Genomic DNA, 14,566 nt, shown 5'->3' on the forward strand with positions numbered 1-14,566 from the left:
AGACAAGGTTGTAGAATATAATCAATTTTCACATCGTGAATTTGTCACGATATGATTTTGGAGGAACGTCTATGCGCATAAGGTAATATTATACTATCACAAAGCAATGCCGTGAATATGTATCCAACCAAAGTTGAAAAATAAAACTATCCAAATTTTTTTTGAGTGATTTGATTGTTTGGTGTTCATTGAGTGAAAACGAGCATGTCATTGCTCGTGACAAAGGTCCATGTCTTTTTCATGGCTAAAATTTTAGTTGCAGGATCAACAGAGAAAAAAAAAATACTCAGACGAGCATAGTGACTAAATATGGCACAATTATTATCCCTCCTATGCCTCAACCCAGAAGGCATTCCCTTTATAAACATTGCAATCTTTACAAGACATAGACTCTATAGCCCAAAATCAAGCATGGGCGGATCCACCCACTAAGCAGAATTAGCAGGTGGGACCCTTCAAAGAATCAACCATTGACAAGGATTTAAACTTCAACTTTAAGTTTTCCCACTTCCCACTTGATCAGGCGCTGAAAATCAGCCATCGAAAATGAAAGATTACCCCCATCTTTCATATCATAATCTGCCCTTTCTAACTTGACTTTCATTAATGTGGAAAAAGCAGGCCAATGAAGTTAAACCTATGTGCTTTTATGATTCAGCTTCATGTGTATGAGAGGTAATAATCTTCTTTTACATCCTTCATGACAACAAATGAAGAGGAAAGAGCAAATTTTGGCTTTTATGGGAAATGCACTGCTATTTCTTTTCCAAAAGAAAGAGGTTTAAGCAATGTAAAGGCGAAGTTTCTGGTATGCCTTACCTAATATGCAATGTATATCTTCACTATCAAGAACTCGTGAAAAGAGAGTTGAAAGTCCAAAACCAATCAGTAAGGTTAAGAAAAAGAATTTCATTAAAAACATTATATTCGTAACCAGAAAGGCTAAACTCATGCTCCAATTTTTTTTCCATCGCAATTTACCAGTAAGTCACCGAATCCTCATTGTCTGCACCTGAAATTTCCCCCCAGGAGTTGACTCGGTGGATGTGTCCATAGCCAAGAGGTGTGCTAGTTGGTCGTATACAGAATGATGAAGCTGAGGGGCAGATACTGCTGGAGAGAAAATTGCTTAGATCCTTTGTTCATGATGATCATTCATTTTAACCTACTCATTCAACTTGCAAACATCAATGAACTTCTGGACTGCATTGTGATATTGTGTCCCCTGTAAAAAATGCGGAGAGGCTGCATCAGATATACCAGAACACCTAGGCAACAATAAATGATACGAATGCTAATAACTTCAAATTGCAAAATTTTCGAAGTATATATATTAAAGCTGATGTTCGTTACCCTTTTCATTTCTAAATGTAACATAAGAGTAAGGTGCAAATGAAGAATGCGAAGTGACCTCTTTATCAGGTGAGACATTAATAGTTGGGGCCATTAAATAAGTAAAAAAAAGACTAAACAAAATCAATCTTATGCTTTATTATTTATCTCTTTATGGGCAAATTCAATATTTTGTCGCCAGGTATTGCATAGCTTAAATTGTTAAGCCTCAAAAGAATGTATTACCAATATCCCCACTCAAAAGTTTTTCTCATTGCAGAACGCAGGCACAGAAGAATATTACCTCCCAGTATAGTTGGTGACAGTCCATGCACTGCCAGAACTCTAAATTCTTGTCGAACAAACAGTCCGGAATTCTTTGGAACCCCTTTGCTGCCAGCACAGCCTCCTCCGTTGTAAGCGGCTTTTGAATAAAACTTCCATTGCATTTGGTACATCTAGACATCAGCTGATCCTCACTAATTTTCAAATTGAAAGTTTCAATAACCTACAACAGATAAATTTGAGGTGTTACAAAATTGTATAATCGCTTTAAATGATAGAAAAATTAGAACCATTGGCCTCCTATCTACAAAATAACCGAACTGGAGATTTGATTTTGTTTTCAGAACTAGGCTGCTAAGGCAAGATACTCCAAAGTCCCAAGGCTCTAAATCTTTATTACTTCATTGATCTAATTACAAGTTCCTTTTTCCGTTCCCATCTCCAAAAATCTTTCAACCTATAATTCTCCACCACATTTGAAATGGAGAGTGATAGGGACCCGCATTTGATGCATGAAAGCCAATGTGATATGGTAATTTGTATTATTGTTGAAAGAAGGAAATCCAGGAATTTAAGGAACGTTCAAGAGGCTTAGTTCTCTCACAAAATTGTTTCCAAGACCCCCACTGTGGTTGGTCCACTATATGCTAACTAGTGCTTTTGACTTCCATAGCCAATAATTTTAAGACATTGGCATCTATACCTCGAGTAACTGCTCGTTCTTTAGAAGACTTTTAACTCTGTATATTTGATTGCATAGCAAATACTCATGTCTCAGCAGTTTAGCATCCCTGGTCAAGAGTACTCTCTTCTCCTTGCATGCTTGATCAATTAATTCCCTACATATGATAAAGAATTACAAAAGATTGCATGGATAATAACTCCATAGATAACAAACAAATTAAATCTGCAAAATAAGCAAAATGTAAGCCATTAAAACTGTTAGTGATTTAAAACCTAGAGTCCGGCTTTTTGGAAAACGGAACTGCAGCATCAATCCCAACACAACGCAGATGTTTTGCCAGACCTTCAACCTGGAGTAGACATTTATCATCCATTAGAACTATTCTTGTCCCTTAAACTTGGGCCTAACACTCATTGAGCAAGATATTACCAAAAACACTTTTTACTAGAAGTGCTATATTCAATGATTCAGAATTTGACTGATCCCTAATATATGAGAGCTCTATTTTTTAGTTTCTTCTTGTCTTGCAACTTTACATAACATTTATTTAAGAAAATAAAGCCTACAAGCCTCAAGGAGAAAGGGGGAAAAAAATATTTACCATAACATCACATAGAAATTTAGGGCATCCATCACCCCCTAAGGACAAATCCCACGGTGGTTGGCCCTGCCAATCTTCAACACCCAGTATTTTCTTTTCACTGCAAACCACTTTCATAGTCGATGATCTCTTTCCTTTTCTTTTGGAGGTCCTGGGCATTTTGTCTGACTCTTTCAAAATAATTTTTTCACCATATCTCTTGACAATTTTCAGAAGATCTTCATCCATAGGCATACAATTTATACTCGATGATGCAGAACAATGTGCCCTTACAGTAGCCGTACTCTGTGGAAAATCAGATGCAGTAGCTCTGATAATGTATGAGGCTTCAGAAATCTTGGTCCTTAATATTTTCTCATGCGTATCTTGCTTTTCCAGAATCACTTTCAACCCAATATTCACTTCAATGGAAGGAACTGCAGAAACGTTCCTTAAAACATCTCCTGGAAATTAGAATTAAGAATCACAAATTTCATAATCTATAGGATAGTTGAAAATCCAACACACAGGGACAGTTAATCACTTTGCTATCATTTATACTTGGAAGGGGGTGGGGAGTAAAAATCTGCAAAATCTAGGAAGCAGCAAAATAAATAGTAGAAATTCTAACCAATTCTCATATACTTAGAGAAAGGCAGTTGCTCTAAGAGGGAAGTTGAAGGGAACCAAACTGGTTTGACTTCAAATGGTGCATACTGAGCTGTAACTTCCAATATTGCTCTTTCCCATCAATCTATAATAGCATCGTGAATATAGGCTTCGATATGCATGAGGTAATCATAAACTTTCAGAACAACAGTTGACCACATCAATATTGTAACAACTACAGAGGTTTCTACCTAAAATGACTTGTTTAATATGCTAAATAATGTGAAACATCCATCTGACTCCTTATATGTGATGTAAATCAGCTATTGGCTTGAGAACATGCAAGGGTGAATCAAAAGCTTGGGCAATCGAATTAGCAGACTTCAATGGCAATGAATTTAGAGTTTGACAAAAATAGAATAAATAGCCACCATTAGTTGTGGAGTTCCCAAGCACAAGAAAATGTTCTAGAGAACTGATAAAACTGTTAATATAATTTGGAGTGAAGGAGGAAAAGACTCTTTTCTCTCTTTTTTTTTTTAAAAAAAAAAATGAAAAAAGAGAATAACACTGCTAACTAGAATCCCATAGACATGAAGGGCACAGACATTATATTCTTCCTATATTACTTCCTTACGGAGTTAAATGTCCTCTGAGCTCATTGGGTAATATTAACATGGAAACTCAAGAAATCATTTTCCTTCAGGCTTTCTCATAGATAGAAGTATTATGGATCAACAGAAATCTTGGATCTAGAAATCCCAAGGTTCAGACACGACAGACCTTCTTTTAGAACCTTGGAGTAGAAGATATTAAAGATTTCGAGCAGGCAGTGGGCATCCATGGCTGCGTAGGCTATCTGCTCTTCTGTGAGGGGACGATAGGACCAATCACTACATTGAAGTTCCTAAAGAAGATACAAATCAAGGTTAACAATTAGTACAAAAGTACTTCATCATATGGACTTGAGGAAGAGCCTCAGCTCATCGGGAAGATTCAAGAGAAAGCTCTAAAAGACCACCAAAGCAGCCTACTAGGACAGCTACAACTGAATAATTTGGTTATCAAACATCACTGAATTGAAAAAATATATGACAGCTAATATTGGTAAGATGCAAACAAAAAGGTAATTTGAAGTACTGTTAAAGAACGTGAAACTAGAAACATGTGGAAGTGAAATGGGCAAACCTTCGAAAGAGAAAATTCCAGAACTTCACTGCAGATAGCGGCAAGACTCTTCGCTTGTTTATGCATCTTTCTTCCATATTGCTTATGGTGAAGATGATTGTATATGCTCGTAATATCCATAAAGGGTTCAATCTAGAAAAAATACATATAAGGAGAAACTTAAAATACTGACCTGGAAACACCGGAACTCAAATACGAGCTACGAAACGAAACAAAAGAAGCAAACACTTACACGATCAAGCCCAGAGACGCCGCCATAGGAGCAGAAAGTAGTCGACAAGTTAACTAAATCTTGCTTAAATCGAAAACCCAATTTCAAAACATGGGGTGAAACAAACACATCCCTTAACAAATCCCCAACTGAGGATAAAGGAAGCGACAGCAGGTCGAGCAGAAAAACCACGGAATCATTCGGCTGGTCCAAGTGGAATTGGCAAGCGATCTGGAGAAGCGATACTCTGGGAAATGAAGAATGATTAGGAGATCGAAGGGGCTTCCACTCGGCGTCGAGCGCAATAAGCTTAGAGCGAGTCAGCGTGCGGGTTAGCTGACCGAAGTCAGGAGAGTGGACGGAAGAGACAATGTGGATTTCGAAGGAAGGCCGGCCGTTCGGGGGATCCATAAGAAGACGCATAAAACGTGAAATTCGATTAATACGCGGGATTGCATATATATATATATATATATGTCGGGTTGAAACACAATCTTCGTTGTTGCGCTTTATATTCTTTTTCTTTTCTTTTCTTTTCTTTTAGTCTATCTATTTAATTTTAATTATCCAAATTTATATTCCATGCTTGTAATAAATCTTAACTTCAATGGAAACGGATATTCTAAGTGAAAATCCTACGTGTACTGCCACGTTGTCAAGATCAGATCCCCAACATATCAGAACGGATAAGTCGGCAGAGCGAGCGAGCGAGCGAGCGGGAGAGAATTCATTTTTCCAAATGGCGACTTTATCAATTCCATTCTCTCAGAATGGTTTCTCTCGCAGGTTCTTCTCTGCAAAACACCCACCAGTTACAGCCCCATTTTCCCATTCGCTCGCCCCTATCAGTTGCTCAGGTTACCATTTCTTCTATCTGCTTCGAGTTTTTTCTGTCTCAACTTTTACGTACTTTGTCTTTGAACACTTGTTTAATGCGTTTGTTTACTCGAATAATTGCTACACTGAGTACCCTTTTGTGGGTAAATTGCGTCAGAGTCTGGGGAGAACTGTTTTCTTCTTCTCGGATCTTATGTTGTTAGGCTTAGAACTGTTTTCTCCTGAAATGTGCTTAGCTGCATGCTATTTGAAATCTTCACCACGTAGAGGGAAAGGAAAGGAATATCATGTGAACTGGACTTTAACTGAATGTGTATCCAAGCATTATGAGTTATATTTTAATGGAGCCTTTTCTGGCATACCATTTTATTAACTGATGAAAAAAAGCGTTCCTGTGCTGCAATTACAGCTAATAGGGATGGGGCTGTACCAAGAGAGAGCTTGTCACCCTGCAACCATATCGGATCTGTAGCTTGTGGTCTTCTTGCTGTTTGGGCTTTGACAAATACCTCTCCTGCGTTTGCAGCTAATCAGGTTAATAGCTTTTGGGTTTAGTACTGATTTAACCATTGACATGACTTCTTAGATATTCAAACTTACCATGATGTTTGGGTACATAAGCCAAAAACTTATCATGAAGTTAAATTTAGGCTTAAGATGTCAAACCTAGTTACTCTCCAGGGGATTGAATGTGTAATTTGGATTGGAAGCCCTGCTTTCTACTTCACCAATCTTTCTATTGACATGCAGTTCATCGTCCTTCGGATACTCTTTATTTTTTTTGTGTTCTTCCTTTTCTAGTCATGATTGATAAGCATCGTCCACTTTCTGTGGCAAACATCAAACAACTTATAATATTTGAGTTTGAAGAAGAAAGCTGTTGAACTCATAATATCCGGGACTTGCAGAGGCTTCCTCCACTGTCGACAGAACCCAACCGATGTGAGCGTGCTTTTGTTGGCAACACAATAGGTCAAGCAAATGGTGTCTATGATAAGCCAATTGATCTTCGTTTCTGTGACTACACAAATGAAAAGAGCCAGTTAAAAGGGAAATCTCTTGCTGCTGCGTTGATGTCAGAAGCGAAGTTTGATGGTGCAGACCTCTCTGAAGTGGTGATGTCAAAAGCTTATGCTGTTGGAGCCAGCTTCAAGGGTAAACCTCTCTCTATCTCACCCCCACTCGAATAGGGAGGTGGGTTGGTAACAAATCTTCATGTTCTAGCACGAATATGGCTTTAAGAATGACTTAGTTTCCAAAGAAGCGCATCTAGTGCTTCCAATACTTGATATCCAAGGAAGCGCATCTAGTGCTTCCAATACTTGATATCCAAGGAAGCGCATCTAGTGCTTCCAATACTTGATATGGTACATAGACAAAATCCACGAGTTCAACACATGCTAGCTTACAGAATAAATCCCAGCCTCCTAATAATATGGCTTTAAGTAAATGAGTACATATTGCAGGTGTTGATTTCTCGAATGCAGTTCTAGACAGGGTAAATTTTGGAAAAGCCAATCTCCAAGGAGCTTTGTTCAAGAACACTGTACTTTCAGGGTCCACATTTGATGATGCTGAGTTACAAGATGCAGTTTTTGAGGACACAATCATAGGCTACATTGATCTTCAGAAGCTTTGTGTAAATCCAACTATCAGTCCTGAAGGAAGAGCTGAATTGGGATGTCGATGATTTCAATACAGTTTTTATAGTTTCACCATATTGTATTGTATAAACAACTTGATGAGTTTGGTAAGTAATACATCTTCAAAGAGAGAACCCCCTCTCCCATTGAAGCATTATTGCTGTTTTCTATTTTCATTTCATTTTTGCACTCTGAACCCATCCACCTTAACTTTTTGTAGGGAGAAAATCTGATGATTTTGCTTTCATTGTTATTAGAGGTTGTGATTTTACTCTGTTATAATTATATTTACAGTTCAAACTCACCAAAGAAGCGCATCTAGTGTAGTGGTATCATAGTACCCTCCCACGGTACTGACCGGGGTTCGATTCCCCGGATGCGCATTTGTGTTTTTTTTTTTTTTTTTGAAAGTTTGTTGGGTTTTGAAGCAATTTCAGCTGTCGTTCCACAATACCACCTGACATTCTCTTTCAGATCTGTGTCCTTTCTTACCCAACATTCCTATCTCTTCAAAATCTAAACCAACCAAACCCAACACATAATTGAGACAGACAGAGTTCTGACTTGTGAGGAAAAATTTAAAAAGAAAGAAACCTTAGGCTATTAGCAGGCTGGCAGAACCACTTTTGTCGCCATTCCCTAGCTTCATGTTCTTTTGCTCATTTCCCTGCAAACCCAGCTTTCCACCTCTCTGGTTTCTATTTATAAGAAACTAAACCACATGCTTCTGCTTCATGTAATTCCATCTATCATCGCCCAATTACGGTTACAGTAAATGAGAGTTGAGAGAGGTGTGAGTTTTATCATCCTCCTTGCAATGTTTCTTGCTCAAATGAGTATTCCAAACAGAGCAGCAGATGAAAATGGGAATTAATTCATTCTTTCTTTATATCATGCTACTGCTGCTTCCTTCTGCGATGCTCATTTCGGCAAGAAATGTTGCAAGAAATGATGCTCTTTTGGTTTTCATTACCCTATCAGAGATTTCTATATTTGCAGCCTTCAACACTTTTCTCTCTGTTTTCTCTTTCATTTTCCTTCTTTGAAGTTGTTAATTAGCAGACACAAACGTTTTATCATCTTTTTCAATGGGTCATCGTTGAATCTGAAAAAAAGAGATGAATTCAGTGCCTCAATGTTCTTTTCTCTCATCTGGGTCATCGTCTTTTTGCATGTTTGAGCGTTAAAATAAGAAATATTGGGAAAATGAAAACGGTAGAGAGAGTTTAGTCTTGAGTTTTGATTGATTATTGCTGCCACCGTTGTTGTAAATTGCAATGAATTGGGTGAATCTCCATGATCTTTGGTCATGGAAAGCCAAAGCATCAGCTTGTGTTTAATATGCAGGCACATGGACCATGACAGAGATGGAAAGCTCAATTTTGATGAATTTCTCCACCATGCCTATGATATATACAACAGCTATATCGAATTCCAAACTCGAGGGGACGATGTACCGAGCGAGGAAGAGAGTCCGATGAGCTTGATCTTGCTTTCTATTTTGATAGATACAAGAGCTGTAACTCACCCCACCCCTCTGGATTTTGATACTAAGATGAGTCTTGGTACAAGGTACTGTAAAATATAGCAGATCTATGGAGAAGAAAGAGGTAACTATTTGGTTTTTTCATGTTTGGAAGCTATTTACGCTTCTTTAAACAGAGCAAAAGAAGTACCATGTTCGAGATTTTTATCTCGTACGAGAAGGTTAGATTGCCTGAAGAGATATCCGTTACTTCTGATGAAAGATGATAAGTTCCTTGTGCAAAAAATAAGTCTTCCAAATTGAAAAGTTTTGAATCCTAATGGAAGGTGTAGAATGCATCCAGTTTGTTGTGCAGTTTTACAGGCACGATAGTTAAGGCATCACATTTTCAGTTTTATAATTCAAACTACAAGAGAAAGAAGAATTTGCAATTCTTTTGAGGATATGTTAAGTCATTTAAAAGCTAGGATGTGATACATTGTATGATTATTCAATTACACTTTACAGGCAAAAAGTATGGAAGGAACTTTAAAGGGAGAAAGTCGAGGACGCCCACCAAATACCGAGAGAAACGACCCCGATCGTAGCAAAAGCTTGAGCCACTTCAAATATGACGTTCTCTTGCTTCATCTGAAAGTTCTGCCAATCCGTCCGCCTGCATCCACACTTGGTCTAAATCATGTTTGAAAGATAATATTGTCTTGTCAACTCATTGAAAATACGTATAATCGAACGGGTACTCACCCGAAATCAGCCATGATAATGCTAATATTGTCTTGTGACCCTTTATCCTGCAGAATACAAAAACAATACTTGCTTTATATCAGAATTATAAAGCAAATCCCTCCCCCATTACAAACTTCAAAAGAAATCATATTGTCTGAGTAGTACCAAGGCTGCTTGCGCGAGGGCTTCACAAGCTAGCTGAAATCAAGGTAACATGATGTCAGATATGGTAATTTATAGAAGGTGCACTCAAGAAATAGAGTGCGTAAAACAACACAGGTAACATGATGTACACCTGAACATCGCCATGCTGTCTAAGTTCATTTCGAACAAACTTAACCGCATCGGATCTGCAATAATACCCAAAATGGCACTTTTTTTAGTCTGTCTAGATCGAAGTTGATGAACAATCTGATAAACTAACTTGGGGACAAAAATGAGTCCCAACAAACCTATTCATGTAATCCCATAGGCCATCTGTTGCTATCAGCATAAATTCAACATTTGATCCCAGTGTAGTTTGGAAAATTTCCGGTGATGCAGTAACCAAGTCTCCATTGAAACGTACACTGATGAGTTAAAAGTATCTATAGTCAAACTGCCTCGTAAAGTCGATTAGTATTTGGAATAACTGACTAAACAGACGAAAAATAAGGCAAACATTTTACAATAAGCAGCAATAAAATAAAAATGATAGAAGTGATGAATCATAAAGCATACCTACCGAGAAACAAACTTTTCAGACCATCTCCCTTCTTCAACTCCTTTTTGTAGCATCCTTTTACATAGAATGAGCCATCAAGAGAGGCATATGATACTCGGTATAAGTATATTACTATTGGCTAAGAAGAACGGAATATTCTAAAGCTGGACAATATTAGAAGAGAGTAAAAGGACCCAACTCGTTTTTCTTCGTCTTGAACCGTATGTCGCCAAATGCACGCGATACAGAGATATCCCCACAGATTCTTCCGTTAACAATCTAAAGACACCAAAAGATGTAAAGATCATCTAACTTTTAATGCTTCATAGAAGACATGGGGTTTTGGTAAATAATATTGGCAGGGCATCATTCCAACATGTCAAAATGACAGATTAACGCAGGCAAAACTCAGATAAAACTTTTTTTCTTATGAATACTTTCCAGGCAAAGTTTCTAACCATCTTATGATCAAGTTTTATATGGAACTAGAGAATCAGAGTAAAGTGAAACATGCAGCCAATTTCAAGAGAAACACACACCCATCCACCTGCTTCTCTAATTCTTTTAACTTCTTGCAGTGAGGTGGTGTTGTTTCCATAAGGCCGATGAGAACTAGTCAACAACTGTGCTCCTCCAGGACGAGATAATACCTGCCATCAAAAAACCAACTATGAACTTGCAACATCTTAAATGTCCCTGGATGTGAGTTTCTTTTTGAACTACAGATTGAATTTTGCAACTGAGATGAAGATCAGCGGGATGCCTACAACACAAGAGTCGCCAACATGAGAAACGAACAACACATCGTTTCGTATGAACGCAACAGTTGCCGTGGAACCAGACTCATCTTCCTCCCCTTCTGCTTCAAGCCTTACAAGTGTAGCAAAATTACGTCAAATAGAGAATTGCATTGCCAACACACATATAACCAAGTGGAAAACTGGATGCTTCACTTACAAAAGGAGTAACTTTTTATCAGTCTCATCAAAAGCCTTCGCCAAAGCTGCTTTTATCACTTCAAAATCCCCTCCATTCAACAGCAGGCCACCTTGTAAAGCTGCTACGCAGTCTTTGTACAGCTCCTCTCTGTTACAACATCATTTACACCAATACAATTGTCAAAGCCACTATGATTTTTGTGTCATGATGATTAATGATTATGATTAACTTTTGGCACTGTAATAAAGCCAAGCATCAAAATTAAAGCCTCCATTCCCCAAAACATTCGCAAGTTAAATTGGACTTCATGAAAACATAAAATTCTGAATGACTTCACCACAAGTTGCCCTGTCATTCCCCACCTGAGGAACTTAACGGAGGAATAGCCACCATGGCCATCGAACACTGCAGCAAACAAGAAGCCACTAAGACCATCAGACCGCACAACAACGTCGTCCTCCATTTCTTCGCGCAATCCTTGCAGAGTCGTCGAGCCCCATCTGATTCCCGCAGCATCTGTTAAAGAAGATGGAGCATCGATAGCTATGGAGGAGCAGCAACGGCTTTTTCTTCTGAGAGTGAGCTGGTTTGTCTTTGTGGGTATGGAGGCGGAGGCATAGTGGAGCTTGGTTAGGCGGAATCTATGCAATCGAGGACTCAGCAAAGCCATTTACTGATTCGGGAAACCAAACCCAGTTGAGATTTTGACTCGAATCAAATACTTTCGTAGAAACTAGAGAGATAGAGATAGTAAAGGAAATTAAATTAAGTGGGAAGGATAAGAGAATGAAGGAAGGCCTCTAAGTGGATTAACGGATCAGATACCATATTTTAAGATATTTTGAATCTTGCCCACAGCTGTGAAGATAGATCGCTTCATTCTAGGACGGACAAGAAGATGCAACCTGCAGGTCTACTATCACCAAGTGGGGTCCGACTGTAAAATCTGTGGCTCACGTTCAAAGTTGTAATCTTGACAATGATTTTCTCAACTTCTCTTGGCTCTTGTTCCACTTTCTGCTTCATCTTATAATTTGGCAATTAGTTTGACCCTTGAGAAATAGGTTGACATCTTAGAGGAGCTCAAGTAAGCAAAGGAATGGAATTTGAGGCCAAGCTTCATTGTTGCTGTATAACAATAGATTGAAATTTTCAGATAGCCACAACAATTGAAAATAACACTTAGCTGGTGGTATACTCTGAATACCACTACTTTTTTATTCTCCAGACACAGGTTGGCGTTTTGAAGGAGGTTAGTAAGCAAACGAATGGAATTTGAGGCTAAGTTCGATTCTTATTGTCTTGTAACAGATTGTAACATACAACAACTGGGAAAAGAAAATTAATACATAGACTAAGTTTGTATAGGAAAATGGGTTTTGTAATAAGGTTGTTCAAGTAAATTCTTGTTTGAGGTAATGAGGTCCGGGTTTAAATGGGTCCTCTTCTGCATATGCATCCGGCCGATAGAACCCTGCATCGTTCACTCGGTTGCTAAGAACATGAAGAATGGCTTTCTTGGAACCCCCATATTCGTCACGATTGTTCTCCACGTATTCCTTAGCCTCCGCTGCAACCTCATTCACAAAATCGAAGCGGTTGTCCTCTGATAATAGAAGTCTTTCGATGTCCATTGTTATGAGCTTCCCCTGTTCCTTTACCTTCCTTACCTGTTCTTCAAGGAATGGAATTCGATTCATTTTGAAGATCGACATCTCATCCTTCTTCGTCTGCACAATGAATCAAATTCAATGTTTCAATGTCAATGAGAACAACATGTAGAATTTTAGTCAGAATCATTCATCATAAACGATTTCAGGCTTCAAGTTAAAAAAGAAATAATTTGAGCCAGGAGAAACTGGCCTGTAATCCAAAACCATCTCAGTATTCTATTTGTTTCGAGAAACTACACGACTCTCCACAATGGATGATATTGTCCACTTTGAGGATAAGCTCTCAGGGCGACGTTACTTAGTTCGCATCGCAATAATCGCAAGCAGTATAATCCGCATGTGTTAAAGTGATTAATCATCTCAATCTATCCTCCATTCCACCTAATCCTATACTGAGTGTACAGTTCATACCATTATTTTCCTTAGAAGTACATGAGCCAATACACAACTCGCCTAATTTCATCTACACAACTGCCTGTTCAACATATATGATGACTAAGAAACTTGTAGGATTTGAATACCACCATGAACCCACAACTCCACATACTCTTTTGAGAGTTTTTAACTACCCATTGTGCTCGTGTCCTAATCATCAATAATCACAAAAGTTCGATGGATTAAAAAGTGGGATCATTTCTGACACATCCACATTTAGATAGTTATCATAAAACACCATGTATTCGGATGCATCAATCAAAGCAGCAGCTAGAACAAGCAAACATCTCCAATTTTCGTCACAAAAGCACCGAATAACCCATGTTTGTTTTTTCCAACGTTTACAAATCTGTGTTGTAAACTGTGGTTCCCAATCAATACTAATAGCAAAGAAACACTAACCACAAGGTGGCGCTTACAATCCTTCTTTTTTATACGACAAAATCTCTCTTTTTTATACCACAAAAGAAGGGTAAAAGACGACACGAAAGATAGAAATTCCTGCTCCCAGAGATTTAGGCAGTTGCAATATACCGCATATCATTACACAAACTTGGTTTCTTTAAAGAAACTTTAGGTCAAGTTAGGAAATTTCGATGCTTCCATCGATTTTGTTTTTAAATTGTGAGTTCGACTGGTGCAGTTTGAGAGAGTGACATGAATGAGACAAAAGAAATTAAGAAATGGTGAGGGAGAAATTAAGATACCAATTTTCTTCGTCGCCACACTCGCCGCCCGACACCTTCACCATTTCCCTGCTTTCTGGCGGCCACCTGAAAACTAAAACAAGAAAACGTGAACAATGAAGGGCGACAAGAGCATGGCTAGCTTCGTTGTTGAAAGAATCTCTCGAATCTTAACCTGTAGCCGGGGAGGAGAGTTAAATCCATGAGAAATTCCAACCCTCACCTCTATCCTCTGTAACAACTAGAAAAAATGGCCAACATTAAGCAAAATTTAATGTGCTTTGGAAAAGATGCTAAAGATAAAAAAGAGCAAAAGCATAACACAGATATTTCAGCCATTATTTGCCAAAGAACCAAACGGAGAAAGAAAAGGAGAGAGTGATTACAGGTGAAGCAAAGGAGAGTGATGGAATTGTAGTCATCGTTGTCCTATCTTCTTCATTTTGGGATGATACTTTCTCCGTTTGGATAAATAAACCTCCCTCTTCAAGTTTTCAAGAAAAGTGTCCTCTTCTAAGCTGAAAATATAGAAATTAAAGTATTGAAAG

General features: G+C 38.3%; 4 protein-coding genes and 1 non-coding gene across 8 annotated transcripts; 2 read left to right on the plus strand and 3 right to left on the minus strand.

Moving 5' to 3' along the window:
- Window positions 1-276: 276 nt before the first annotated feature.
- Window positions 277-5,348, minus strand: LOC111430846 (exonuclease mut-7 homolog). 2 transcript variants are annotated; one of them, XR_002708389.1, is made up of 9 exons: window positions 4,912-5,348; window positions 4,680-4,811; window positions 4,275-4,398; window positions 2,904-3,346; window positions 2,575-2,651; window positions 2,321-2,456; window positions 1,637-1,840; window positions 820-1,225; window positions 277-696 (listed from the first exon to the last, which is right to left on the minus strand). XR_002708389.1 is itself a non-coding variant. In XM_023067294.1 (8 exons), the coding sequence occupies exons 1-8, from the start codon at window positions 5,311-5,313 to the stop codon at window positions 1,166-1,168; spliced, it is 1,578 nt and encodes a 525-aa protein (XP_022923062.1). In that variant the 5' UTR covers window positions 5,314-5,348; the 3' UTR covers window positions 277-1,165. The 2 variants fall into 2 exon arrangements, 1 of the variants encoding a protein (XP_022923062.1); XM_023067294.1 differs by having other exon boundaries at window positions 277-1,225.
- A 113-nt stretch (window positions 5,349-5,461) lies between these two features.
- Window positions 5,462-7,546, plus strand: LOC111430851 (thylakoid lumenal 17.4 kDa protein, chloroplastic-like). The gene is made up of 4 exons (XM_023067299.1): window positions 5,462-5,747; window positions 6,137-6,261; window positions 6,636-6,882; window positions 7,194-7,546. Exons 1-4 carry the CDS (start codon window positions 5,498-5,500, stop codon window positions 7,415-7,417), a joined length of 846 nt encoding a protein of 281 aa, XP_022923067.1. The 5' UTR covers window positions 5,462-5,497; the 3' UTR covers window positions 7,418-7,546.
- Window positions 7,547-7,682: 136 nt separating this feature from the next.
- On the plus strand, window positions 7,683-7,753 carry TRNAG-CCC. The gene has a single exon. It is a non-coding gene; the product is annotated as a tRNA-Gly (tRNA).
- Window positions 7,754-9,270: 1,517 nt separating this feature from the next.
- LOC111430848 (protein phosphatase 2C 57) lies at window positions 9,271-12,111 on the minus strand. 2 transcript variants are annotated; one of them, XM_023067297.1, is made up of 11 exons: window positions 11,587-12,111; window positions 11,243-11,371; window positions 11,053-11,155; window positions 10,825-10,935; window positions 10,485-10,564; window positions 10,307-10,360; window positions 10,035-10,151; window positions 9,878-9,932; window positions 9,748-9,780; window positions 9,601-9,647; window positions 9,271-9,522 (listed from the first exon to the last, which is right to left on the minus strand). In XM_023067297.1, exons 1-11 carry the CDS (start codon window positions 11,892-11,894, stop codon window positions 9,483-9,485), a joined length of 1,077 nt encoding a protein of 358 aa, XP_022923065.1. In that variant the 5' UTR covers window positions 11,895-12,111; the 3' UTR covers window positions 9,271-9,482. The 2 variants fall into 2 exon arrangements, with proteins under 2 accessions (XP_022923065.1, XP_022923064.1); XM_023067296.1 differs by having other exon boundaries at window positions 9,277-9,511; window positions 11,587-12,108.
- A 366-nt stretch (window positions 12,112-12,477) lies between these two features.
- LOC111430858 (protein PLASTID TRANSCRIPTIONALLY ACTIVE 7-like) lies at window positions 12,478-14,498 on the minus strand. Of its 2 annotated transcripts, none has more exons than XM_023067314.1 (4): window positions 14,405-14,498; window positions 14,194-14,259; window positions 14,040-14,105; window positions 12,478-12,954 (listed from the first exon to the last, which is right to left on the minus strand). In XM_023067314.1, the coding sequence occupies exons 1-4, from the start codon at window positions 14,438-14,440 to the stop codon at window positions 12,619-12,621; spliced, it is 504 nt and encodes a 167-aa protein (XP_022923082.1). In that variant the 5' UTR covers window positions 14,441-14,498; the 3' UTR covers window positions 12,478-12,618. The 2 variants fall into 2 exon arrangements, with proteins under 2 accessions (XP_022923082.1, XP_022923083.1); XM_023067315.1 differs by having other exon boundaries at window positions 14,194-14,250; window positions 14,405-14,480.
- Between the last annotated feature and the right edge of the window lie 68 nt (window positions 14,499-14,566).

The sequence above is a fragment of the Cucurbita moschata genome, unplaced genomic scaffold (assembly GCF_002738365.1).
Source record: "Cucurbita moschata cultivar Rifu unplaced genomic scaffold, Cmos_1.0 Cmo_Scf00034, whole genome shotgun sequence".
Lineage (NCBI taxonomy): Eukaryota > Viridiplantae > Streptophyta > Magnoliopsida > Cucurbitales > Cucurbitaceae > Cucurbita > Cucurbita moschata.